This window comes from Apis dorsata, unplaced genomic scaffold, assembly GCF_000469605.1.
Source record: "Apis dorsata unplaced genomic scaffold, Apis dorsata 1.3 scaffold_993, whole genome shotgun sequence".
In the NCBI taxonomy this organism is placed as follows: Eukaryota; Metazoa; Arthropoda; class Insecta; order Hymenoptera; family Apidae; genus Apis; species Apis dorsata.
This window is the reverse complement of record NW_006264096.1, coordinates 11016-23587: the sequence shown is the minus strand read 5'-3', so window position 1 is coordinate 23587 and position 12572 is coordinate 11016. Positions and strand designations below refer to the sequence as shown.

The 12572-nt window shown below is 28.9% G+C and overlaps 3 protein-coding genes across 12 annotated transcripts in view; 2 read left to right on the top strand and 1 right to left on the bottom strand.

Moving 5' to 3' along the window:
• The window catches only part of LOC102681706 (meteorin-like protein), a 3591-nt gene extending 1802 nt beyond the window's left edge, over positions 1-1789 (top strand). For all 8 annotated transcript variants that reach the window (XM_006624136.2, XM_031514404.1, XM_031514406.1 and 5 more), the window contains 2 exons: positions 319-964; positions 1445-1789. In XM_006624136.2, the coding sequence (XP_006624199.1) occupies positions 319-964; positions 1445-1657 (859 nt within the window). In that variant the 3' untranslated portion in view covers positions 1658-1789. The remainder of the gene's footprint in view (positions 1-318; positions 965-1444) is intronic.
• Positions 1790-2823: 1034 nt separating this feature from the next.
• LOC102681575 (testis-expressed protein 2-like) lies at positions 2824-7364 on the bottom strand. The gene is made up of 4 exons (XM_006624131.2): positions 6874-7364; positions 3659-6743; positions 3495-3567; positions 2824-3400 (listed from the first exon to the last, which is right to left on the bottom strand). The coding sequence occupies exons 1-4, from the start codon at positions 6920-6922 to the stop codon at positions 3068-3070; spliced, it is 3540 nt and encodes a 1179-aa protein (XP_006624194.1). The 5' UTR covers positions 6923-7364; the 3' UTR covers positions 2824-3067.
• A 207-nt stretch (positions 7365-7571) lies between these two features.
• Positions 7572-12566, top strand: LOC102680634 (serine/threonine-protein kinase/endoribonuclease IRE1). 3 transcript variants are annotated; one of them, XM_006624124.2, is made up of 13 exons: positions 7572-8424; positions 8508-8637; positions 8714-8756; positions 8828-9207; positions 9320-9539; positions 9639-9844; positions 9934-10271; positions 10559-10719; positions 10790-11076; positions 11243-11539; positions 11662-11837; positions 11909-12100; positions 12187-12566. In XM_006624124.2, exons 1-13 carry the CDS (start codon positions 8311-8313, stop codon positions 12547-12549), a joined length of 2907 nt encoding a protein of 968 aa, XP_006624187.1. In that variant the 5' UTR covers positions 7572-8310; the 3' UTR covers positions 12550-12566. The 3 variants fall into 3 exon arrangements, with proteins under 3 accessions (XP_006624187.1, XP_006624186.1, XP_031370267.1); XM_006624123.2 differs by having other exon boundaries at positions 8702-8756; XM_031514407.1 differs by lacking the exon at positions 7572-8424 and having other exon boundaries at positions 8508-8650.
• The last annotated feature ends 6 nt before the right edge of the window (positions 12567-12572 follow it).

Here is a 12572-nt window from a genome sequence, read left to right as displayed (position 1 = left end):
ATAAGAGTTGAAAGAAAGAAAAAATAGAGTAAAAAAAAAAAAAATAATTACATGATTAACAATAATTATCGAAAATCATTATAATAATCATTATTATGAAAAACAAAAAAAGTCGTAATGGATTAAAAATTTTTGGAAAAATTTAATGGATTAAATTTAATAAATTTCTATTCAAGATTTTGAGAAATAATTTATTGAAATAGCTCAAAGATCGACATATTCTAAAATATAGCGTATAAAAAGACATTAAATAATTAATATACTTTTTTAAATATTTTCTTTTTCTATTTCTATTTTTTTTCTTTCATTATTTTACAGTGGTGGCGGTGGTCGCGGTGTTCGACCAGTATATCTACGATGTTCCAGAGGAACAATATTATGGCGTTATCCACGAGGAGCTTTGCGCGTAGTTCTCTCGCCTCCTGTTTTAAATGAATTGATATCGAAGATTCATTATGAATTCATTCGAAAAAAAAATGATATTAATATGAAAAATGATACCAATCCGATTAACAACAATAGTGCTTTTCAGTTATTTGGTTTTCGTACTTGTACCAAGGTTTCAGGACCGATAAGAGTATATTTGGAAACAGGTGGAAAACTTCGATCAGTATATTCGCCAAGAGATGGCAAACATAAAGCTTCGCACAGATGTTTTCACGCGAAGAAACAACCTGCAGCACTTTATATAGAAGCAGAAGAATCGAATGAATATCATGATGCGAGGCTACAATACGATTTGGAATTACGATATATTGATAGTCGAAAAGAAATATCACGACGATTTAACGATGAGGAAGAAGATTGTAGGCCATGTTCTATGGATGAATTAGCTAAAGCTTATTGTCAAAGCGACTTCATAGCCAGAGGTACAGTGAGTGCCGTTCAAAAACAACCAAATTTGGAAGCTGCTGAACTTATTCTTAGAGTAACAAAAATTTTGCGTCGAATTGAAGAAAACGAGGTAAGGTTTTCTTCCTTGCTCTTTAATTGCTTATTCAATTCTAATTATATTCTATATACAATAATGTAATTATATTTATTATTATAATTTATATTATTATAATATACTCCATATTATGATACTTTTATAAAATTAAAGATTATACATGTATATATTTTTATATATTTTTCATTAAACGTGTTTAAATAATGTTTCATAGAAAATCAAGAAAATATTATATGAAATATAGCTTTTCGAAAAATTTTTGTTCAAACAAATACATAAATATTTAAATATTGCGAATGAATTTTAAAACATTATTACACGATAAAATGAAGTTTATTATAATTATTTGAAATAATCTTTTTATATTCGAAATTTCCCTTTATAATTTATTTTTTACGTATACATATAGTTCAACGTATACAAAAAAGTTAAATAAAGATAGGTTCATTTGTTTATATTTGTTTATGAATTAATTCATCATTTACTTTGTAACAGAATAACGATGCAGATGCCACCGATTTCCATGATCACAGAAATGTTCATATAAGAGTATCAGCTGCTTGTGACGCACGCCATGGTCAGGGCGAGTTTGTGATAATGGCTAAACGAAGACTCGGTGATCTTGTTTTGGTTTGTGCACCGAGAATAGAAACATGGGCTAAAACAGTCCGCGAATTAGAAAGTGCACCATGTGTTCTTCGAAGTTAGTATATTCATTTAACGAAATACTTGTAAATAATTTATTTCCTTATTCTGAATGATATGAATATCGATCTCCAAACTGTGATATTGTTTTGTGGAAATTTTTTGTAAAAAATACACAATTTTTTAGCAACATAATTGATAATTTCCATCTATCCTTGTCATAATTTTATATCTATAATTTTGAGTAGATTCAATTGTCATCATTAATTAAATAATTTATTAAAAATTTAATATAATGCATACTTCATTTAGTCATAAGCGATTTGGAAAGTTAAACGATTATATATACGCATATAATATACGATTCTAATTTACATTTGTTTTATATATATATTAGACTTTTAATTGTATATAAAATTAGAATTTTAACTTAGGTAAATTCATTCGTATTATACATCTTTAAAATATTTCTTTAAAAATCATATCATATTATTTAAACACAAAAAATATCATTAAATTATAATTTGAAGTGTATACAAAATTGACAATTATAATGCTAAATTTGAAATAGAAAAATATACACTTTAAATTGTTTAATATTTTGGAATTGTATTATTTGTGAAATTCACAATTTATTTATTTTACGACACTGTAACGATATATTTATACTGGATTATATCAATTTTTAAATATTATATCTTCAAAATAATCATTTTTGTTATTAATAAATTATAATTACAATTATTATTATTAATAATAATAGTAGTAGTAGTAATAATAGCGCTAGAAATAGTAATATTACTATTTCTACTAATATTAGTACTATTTTTGTTACTACTATTAATACTACTACAAATATATTGATAAATATGTATAACGATAAATATAAATAACGATTAATGGCTTTTTTCCATGCAATGAATTTTTTGTTTTTATAAAAATATAATATAAATTTTTGTACATTATCGCAACAATAAATAAATAATGCATGGTCCCAAGAAAATTATCAATAATTGACATACTGAAAAAAATTTGTTAAATTAAAAAATTATGAAACGATATTGACAGTAAGAAACAATATTTAATAAATAAGAATTGATTAAAAAATTGACAAATATATCTGATGCTTAACTTTAGTTATATATTAATTTGTTTTTAAATTTTCATTCGTTATTATTATATATATATATATATGAAATTTATATAAGCATTTTTTGAACTTTTTTCAATTTCATCCTGGCTTTTTTGTCATAAAATTTTTTTTGAAGCTATAATGTACATATAAGGATATATTATGGTCACAATCTACTATCATACATTTGGAGCATAAACGCGCGAAATTTCATCACGATTATATATTTATCATTTACTAATCAAATCTATAATTATAAATTTGATGAAGATATACAAATAGATCACTTATCGACGGATTACATTCAATACGATACAACAGTCAATACTTTTCGTTTGTTACTACTGCATTGTCGTATAAGGATAATTAGGACACAATGGTAAAATGAGATCATCCATATTTGGTAAAACAACCAATTTTTCAAATTCCCTGAGTAATTTTGTTTCTATCCATTTTGTTATATAAACAATATTAACTGTTCTCTCTCCTACAGCTGGTTTTACGGTGAGATTAACTTTCGGTACGGGTTTAAAACCATACCACAAACGATCGGATGGTGCCGGTGGAATGTTTATCGATACACAACCTTCAATACTTGAAACAGTAACCATCAAACGAATCTCCATATTCGAAACACCTTCCATAGCTCTTCGAACGTAGGATAACTCGGTTGCCTAAGAAAAATTGAAGAATATGAAAAACAAATATTAATATTTACAGATCAATTTAAGTATTACTATTAATTGTAAAAAATTATTATATACTTACATGTTGAAAATATTTATTCGCTGCTATTCTATCCACCATATTGAGGAACTTCTTCCCGGAAGATTGTGAAGACCTTTAAGAAAAATATATAAATAAAAGAGGAAAATGAATTATTATGACTAAAGAACGAAATAACAAAATGAGATGTTACTATTGTTGCTTACGTTGTTTCTTTAACTGTATTATACGACTGTGGTTTGGAAGTATCATAATCATCTTCTGTAGACGTTTCCGGAGTATCTTCTAGTTCACTATCAAAAATCGGTGATTTAGTTGCCAATTCGTTTGCTTTTGTTGAAATAATTATGCGTGTATCATCTGGAACCGATCCAGTTCTTGTTAATTTCATTAAATTCAATTTTGTTTCAACAGTCATGGTCAAAGATCCTTTATACGTTATATCTAAATTAAGCCAGAGACCTCTTTCGTTAATCATTGGTTTTGTTATATTATGAATTATAGGAGCTCCTTGTCCTATTGTTATCTCTGAAACTAAAAGGCACTCCATAAAATATGGTAGTTTTATATTGGATAATTTGCGTTGTATTTTATCCTGTATAAGATGTATAGTTTCAGGACACTTGCGTATATCAAAAAGTATACGAGCTATTAAACAATTAATCCAAAGCGTGTTTTCAACAGAAATTTTATCTTCCGATATAGGTGAACAATTACTATCCAAATATTTTGCCATATAAGCATTATAATTTAGCTCAGGTACAGTTTCATGCGAATTGTTAGTTGAAAGAGAATTTTTTGATTCTGCAGTACCGATTTTTTGTAGTGTTGTATGAACACTAGGTATAGTACTTAATGTATCGAGAGTAAATAATAACGAATCCTTTTTTTTAACATATCTCGATGCAGCAGAAACTAAACGTCTATACCAATCTTCTTTTTCACGATCAGTTCTAGCAAAAATAAATACTTTTATTTCATTTTTTTTTTTATCAATGTTGTAAAATTCCTCTTCCTCTTCCATTTCTCTCTCTTCCTCCTGTTCCTCATAATCTTTTTTCTCCCCTTCATCTTTTCCCTTTTTCTTCTTTTTTCTATCATTTCTTTTTCTTTCTCTGTACAATTCATTATGATCATAGCCATTATAATTCTTTTTATTATCATTATCATCAATTATCATTTGTATCTCTTTTTTTTTCTCTTCTATTTCTCTTTTTCCATTCTCTATCTCAATCACTTTTCTATCTCTTTCATTTTCATTTTCCTTTTTTTCTTCTAGGTTTATTTTCATTATTTCCTCTTCTTCTTCTTCTTCCTCTTCCTCTTCCTCTTCTTGTTCCTCTTCTTGTTCCTCCTCTTCCTCTTCTTCCTCTTCGTCTTCCTCCTCCTCTTCCTCCTCCTCCTCCTCCTCTTCTTCTTCTTCCCCTTCTTGTATCTCATTCTCCTCTTTTTTCTTTTTCCGTATATTCTTTTGTTGTTCTTTTCTTCTATTTTGCTTTCCTTCTTCCCAATCATCTCTCATTTTCCATCTTTTCATTGTTGATCTTTTACAAATTTTCATTTCATTTAGCGTTTCTCTACGTTTCTTTTTTTTTCTATTTGTACAAACATAAATTTTATTTACATCTTGTTTTTCTTTATCATCCCTTTTTTGTTGCTCCTTAGAATATCTTCCCTTTTTTCGTTTTTCCTTTTCTTCCATATATTCTTCTTTCTTTTTTCTCTCCATAAAATATTCTTCATATTTTACGCATTCATTGTCAATATAATCATTAGTTAAGTCATAATTGTAATTTTTACTATCATTGTCATCTTCATCAGTATTTTCTACATCTTCAATCTCACAAATATCTTGTTTTATAATTGGTTCTTCATTCTCCATATTAACAAATAAAATTTCATCCGCGTCCTGTATTTCTCCATCCCATTTTTTATCCGATTTATATTTCATCTTTCTTTTTAGATTCATTTTACCATGATAATTATTCATTGAACACTCATCATCAGTTGTATTCTTCAATGTTACATTACAAATTAAAGCTTCCTTTTTAAGAACAATACAAATTGGATATTTTTTACTCCATCTTCTTCTTCTAGCTAATCCATAGGGAAGAAGTTCTATTTTTGCCCCAGTTAAATTATAAACTCTTTTTCTGACAAATTTTAATTTATGTTTAGGTTCATCCCAGACAGCTTTCTTTGGTATTTTCATCCTAGTTTCCATAATACGCAAAATATTTCCCTCCAATCTAAAGAATACCGATTTTGTGCGTGCCACATGATAATTATTCGGTTCATAATTACAGGGCAATTCATTTAACCAACCTTGATATCTTTCAATCACAGCATGTTCTTCTACAGCTGGGATTTCCAAAACAGGTATCGGTAGACTAGAAGGATACGTTTCATCCGGCAAAGTGGTTAAAATCTTCTTGAATTTTGTTACTACGTCATAAAAAATAATAGTCATAAAGATACCCATTACAAATCCCAATAAATATTCTGCTAACGGAATAATATAATAAATGCAAGAAATGGCAATAAAAACTGCAACAGATTTATACGTTGCTTGACGAATCAATTGTTTGATCAATTGTGAAAACAAAGTTTTGAAATTTACTCGTTTTGAAAATGCTACCGTGGATGCATATTGCGTCTGTTGCGGAAAAGTGGTATAGTTATCAATATTAGATGTTTTTATATTCGATAAATCACTCTTTGAAGAAAATACAGTATTTTCATTAACATTTTGAGAAAATTCAGAAGCTTCAATACCACTTTCTACACTTTCATCCTGTAAACTCTTGTCTTTCAAACCAGTCTTAATTCCAGAAAAACCTACATATTTAGTTGGATTACTTCTTCGATGAATGTCATTTATTTTTTCATCACAAGGTGTAATACATCCCTGATCTTCTAAATCACTAATACTTGAAGTTTCTCCCTTAGAATGACGTCGTTTTTTTTTATCACTTTTTATTTCAGATAATTTTTCCTCAAACGTCTTGGTTATTTTTCCTTTAATTTCTGATAATACTTTCCATGGATCAAGAGACGGTGGTGTACCTTCTAGTAAAATATTTTCCGTACTGATGGACCGAGATTCTGAATTATTTTCAGAAATATCCGATTCATGAGCACACTTTGATGGGGTAGAGATCACTTTAGACGAACTTTTTTCATGTTCCGGTGTTAATTGTTTTTCTTCGTCAGTACTAGGATATATTTCTTCTAATTCATCATCACTAGCATGATAATGAATTACAGGAACAGAAGTTGCAATAGGTTTACCTTAAAAAGAAAAAAATAAAATATCTAACTAATTTTTGTCATTGCTATTAAGTTTATTTAAGTTAACTCTATAAAATGAATATATATTTACCAAATTTTATCTATAAAAATATATATAAATTAGTCTCACCTTTTATCATGGCCAATGTTATTTTCCTTGGACTATGCTTTACGCTCATGGTTAAAACGTTTTGTTCGATAGTCACTCTATATCCAAATATATTTTAATATATCATGACGAATTTCGATTACACTGTTGTTTGCAGCAATTATATATTTATAATTTTGTATCAATATCATTGTTTTAATCTCTAACTATGTCAAAAACGAAGAATATCTACGCGTTTATTCTCAATGATCAACCTTTGCATTTGCGTATGTAATATTTTATATATACAGATTTTCTCTCTCTTTCTCTCTCTCTCTATACACACATATATATATATATGTACATATATGTACGAAGCATGCATAGAACACCGATACTAAGAACAATGTTTAATAAAGGTATCACAAGTTTATCCTATATTGTATATGCTGCCTTAAAATTGATACTTTGCTCAAAATTATTCATATTTTTTTATATCGCTATTTTGCTTTATCATGTCATCTCATAAAATCTATATCCGAATAGAGATGTTTTATAAAATATAATTAAATAAATAAATGTTAGTATATATACAGTATATACAGTACTAATATTATTACAGTATTATTTACAATAGTTTATCGAACTATTTTTCACAATTTCTTTTATATTTATTACGGTTAATTAATATAAATATAAATAAATATAAATATTCAATATTAATACATAATAATAAACATGATATTTAACTTTACATTCCAATTATTTGTAATACAACGAAAATTAAATTATAAATTACATTTTATATTTATATCACGATATAACGTTTTACACGAACGCACAAGAGCCACGTGTCCATGATGTTATCTATGCCTGGACGCGACATCATTGAAACAATTCGTTGTGAAGTATTTATTTTTTTTTCTAAAGTTCTCTCCTCTCCTTAATCACGATAAATCGTAGAGTTATTTAACTCATCGTTTATATTAACTCATTTTATTTATGTAACCATTTGAAAAAACAGATTATACATATCAAAAAATATACATAATTTTTTTTAAATATACGCCATGTGACGTTTTACTTTAAAATTATCACTTTACGTCTTAACATGTACGCGGGTAGCAATGTTAATTTTAATATTATTGCTTTTTAAAGTAAACATTATGTAATTTATATAACAATATTCAATATGTATATAATATTAATTATATACGAAGGAAAAGAAAAGCAAAGTTCTTAATAATATATTCGATGAATTCTATCTCATGGAAGATATTTAGATAAGATTTCCGAAGATTTTAAAGAAATTTGGACGAGATGACAAAAAACATTGTCATTTTTTGTAACGAAAGATGTAAAATTAGGATATCTTGCTATTTTATAGATACTATTTACTTTTCTTCAAATATCTAAGTGATTTTTATACGATATAATACATAAAACACTGTTTATATAAATTATATTAAAAATTAAATCATGCGATTCAAGCTTATATTAATTTTTCTGATGATTAAATTGTTTAATATTCATATTTGTGATCAAACTGAAAGATCATGGCAACCAGATTATTTTAAATCTTCTGAGAGACAGGTATATCGATTTCTTTGGTTCTTTCAATATATAAATTATAAAAAAATTTCTTCCATAAATTTTAAATGAATAATATCTTTCAGGATAAACAAAAAAGGGATACAGAATTAATATCGGAACAAGATGATCCACTCTTAATATTTTCTACATTAGATGGTTCTTTGATCGGTATAAAACAACGTTCTGGAAATGTACTTTGGCGACAAAATGATGGTATTGTTACTAGGTATAATTTGTAAAATAAAAGTTTTATCCAGTTATTCTAACTTTTTTTAAGCATTCGTTACAGAACCAATTGTCAAGGTGCCAGTTGAACTTGGAAGAACTTCCATGTAGATATATTTATACTTTCTCAATTAAGGTCTAATATTCTCTGTAATATTAAATTCTATATACGTTTCAGGCCTATGTTTTTACCAGATCCAAAGGATGGCTCTTTATACGTGTTTGGAACAGAAACCGAAGCTTTAAAAAAACTACCATTCACCATTCCACAACTTGTGGCAAATAGTCCTTGTCGAAGTAGCGATGGAATATTATATACCGGTAGAAAAATTGATACTTGGTTTGGCATCGATCCTAGAACCGGTCAGAGAGAACAACTTCTAGGATTCGATAAAGTTAAAAATACTTGCCCCGTAGAAATGCAAAATGCTGTTTTCATGGGACGTACAGAATATAATATTATCATGGTGGATAGTAAACAGAAAAATCGAAAATGGAATGTTACATTTTATGATTATTCCGCTACAAAGATGGAACCCGAAGGAATAGAAAATTATGGTTTGATCGTCTTGTAGTTTTTTTATTCTCATTATTTGTCAATATATTATATATTATATTATATATCATATTATGCGTATAATAGTATAACAGTATAATTTACGTTTTATAGATCTAGTTCATTTCGCAACAAGTTCAACCGGACGGATTGTCACTGTAGATAGAAAATTGGGAATTATTTTATGGGAACTAGATGTACAGAGTCCGGTGATAGCAGTATACATCGTAAGAGAGGATGGATTGTTAACAGTTCCCTTTACCAGCGTTGCAGATGAAACTTTAAATCTCATCTTAAAACGTTTTGCGAATAAACCGAGCGATATTCAATTATTGTTAGTAATTAATATTTTTGTAAATATTTTGTTTCAAATTATCATTATTATCGTTCTATATTGTTAAGTTTCCTCAGGATATATGTTTTCTTTTCATAGCCCAACATTATACATCGGCCAACACAGACACGGATTGTATGCCTTACCATCTCTCGTTGATTTAACAACAGCTACTATATCAAATAATATTGGTCAATTATTGCTCGAAGGTCCATTATCAGTTCCACAATTAGGAAAAAATGATAATGGAAATGTACCCTTGTCTAATACATATAACAATGAATATCAGGCAGTCATTACATTAGGTAATAATAACAATTAAAAGATTATGTTTAAATCAATTTAATCAAAATATTGCTTAATCATTGTTCTTTGTCATTTAATTGAAAAACAGGTCATTATGAAATACCAGCTGAATATAAATTACAAGAATCGCAACCACTTCAAATTACCGGTCGATCCGATCCTGTGATCGAAACATTACCTTTACGATATTCAAATTCTACAAAACAATCATTATTCAGTTTACAAGATGATGAAAAATCTAACAACAATACAAATAACGAATCATGGCGTGAATTCGTGCAGAATGTTTATACAATGGGCAAGAATTGGTTCAGTCAACAAGAAAACAAAGGATTAAAATTAACATTAATCGTATTATTAGGATGCATACTAGTAATGTTTTGGTATTTAAACGCACAATTCAAGGAATTTCAACAATTGTCTCAGGTATTTTTGCTCTTTATTTCTCGTGTGTATTTATACGATAATATGTGTATATTTATACGATAATCCTTTATCCACTTATCATTAGAGGAAATACATCAAAAGATAAAACCGTACTTGAATTAAAATATAAATTAATTATCGTAGCGATTGCTCTATCAACAATATATCTATCGTTTAAAGAATAGTCAATATGTAATCTATCGATAGCGACATCGGTAGATTAGTAGAGAACATATCCGAAAAGTCGTATGCTTTATCATATTACCGATCGACAATTTTTTTGACAGGGTTCCCGAGAAAATAACAGTACCAGTGATTATTATGGAACACGATCGAACGCACTTGTAGTTCCAGAAGATATGGGCGAAGGAATAGTAAAGGTTGGAAAGATAACTTTCGATACCGGACAAGTTTTGGGTAAAGGATGCGAGGGAACTTTCGTTTATAGGTAATGTAAAAGAAAGACGATATATTTCTTTATTTCGTTGCTTGAAATTACAATGATATCGAATTTTCAGAGGTAATTTTGACGGACGATCCGTAGCTGTAAAGCGTTTGTTACCAGATTGCTTTACGTTTGCCGATCGAGAAGTAGCGTTACTCAGAGAATCGGATGCGCACGCAAACGTTGTGCGATATTTTTGTACCGAGCAAGATAGAATGTTTAGATATATCGCATTAGAATTAGCCGAAGCGACTTTGCAAGATTACGTGGCAGGAAAGTACGATAAAAAAAAAATATCGACAAAAAGTATTCTACGACAAGCTACGTCAGGATTAGCTCATCTACATCTTCTTGATATCGGTAAATTTTATACGCTTCGATATTCATTATACGAATATGCGAATATATATGGTGAATAGCAAGGATAAATTTAATATATTTGACAAAATTCTCATTGAATAAACTCAAGTTAATAATCTCATATACATATATATGCATTTAACATAAGATTTTAATATTTTAATAGTGCACAGGGATATAAAACCGCACAATGTGTTATTATCGACTCCGGGACCTCGTGGAGAAGTGAGAGCTATGATATCAGACTTCGGATTATGCAAAAAACTTCAATTGGGCCGCGTATCTTTTTCACGTAGATCAGGTGTAACAGGAACGGATGGTTGGATCGCTCCAGAAATGTTAAATGGAAATAGAACGACTTGCGCTGTGGATATTTTTTCTCTCGGCTGTGTTTTTTATTACGTTCTTTCTAATGGAAAACATCCATTTGGAGATCCATTACGGCGACAAGCTAATATTCTTTGTAAGACACATAATACTTTATTTTTTCGAAATTTCTTTTCAATTTATCGTTAACGAGATTATAATTACGAATCAATCATTTAATCTTTATCTTCGTTTTAATTTTAACTCGACGTATCATAGGCGGGGAAAATGACTTAACAGCTCTGCACGATGAAATTTCCCAGAATGACAAAGAATTGGCGTTAATACTTATAAAAGCAATGATCGCAAACAATCCATCGGAACGACCTCCGGTTATGGCCGTTCATGATCATCCAATATTTTGGGAACCTGCCAAAATCCTTGGATTTTTTCAGGTATTATTGTATTTTTTCTTATATTTGAAATTTATAAATTTCATGATTTTTTAATTAGGATTTCTTAATAGGATGTGAGCGATCGAGTAGAAAAGGAGGAAACGAGCAGTCCGGCATTACTCGCATTAGAATTTGAATGCAATCGTGTGGTGCAAGGAGATTGGAGATTGCTTATCGATGTAGAAGTTGCAACCGATCTTCGAAAATACAGAAGTTATAGAGGTGAAAGTGTTAGAGATCTGCTGCGAGCATTGCGAAACAAGGTTCGAATATTAAATTAAATAAAAGTTGAAACCGTTGAAATTGAAATCCGTTATAAATATTCATTAATCTCAACTATTTATCGTAGAAGCATCATTACAGAGAATTAAGTCAACAAGCTCAAGAAAGTCTTGGATATATTCCTGACAAGTTCACCGAATATTGGCTTTCTAGATTTCCCTCTTTGCTTTCGCACGTTTGGTGCGCTATGCAAACTTTCCGTAACGAGCCAACATTAAGAGATTATTATCATGCCGATTACACATTTGCAATTATCAGCGAAGGAGAATCTTTACAGATTAAGAGTACACATCCATCAAGTTATATTTCTTGCAAAGTTCAAGATAATATCGATTGGAGTCCAAATAGGACGAGATACCGAAGTCAAAGAAAAAAATACGAGAAAAAAAAACTTGATATTCCAATCGCTTGGACCTTACCTTCAAATTAGAGACAGAGTTTTAAACTCTTAGG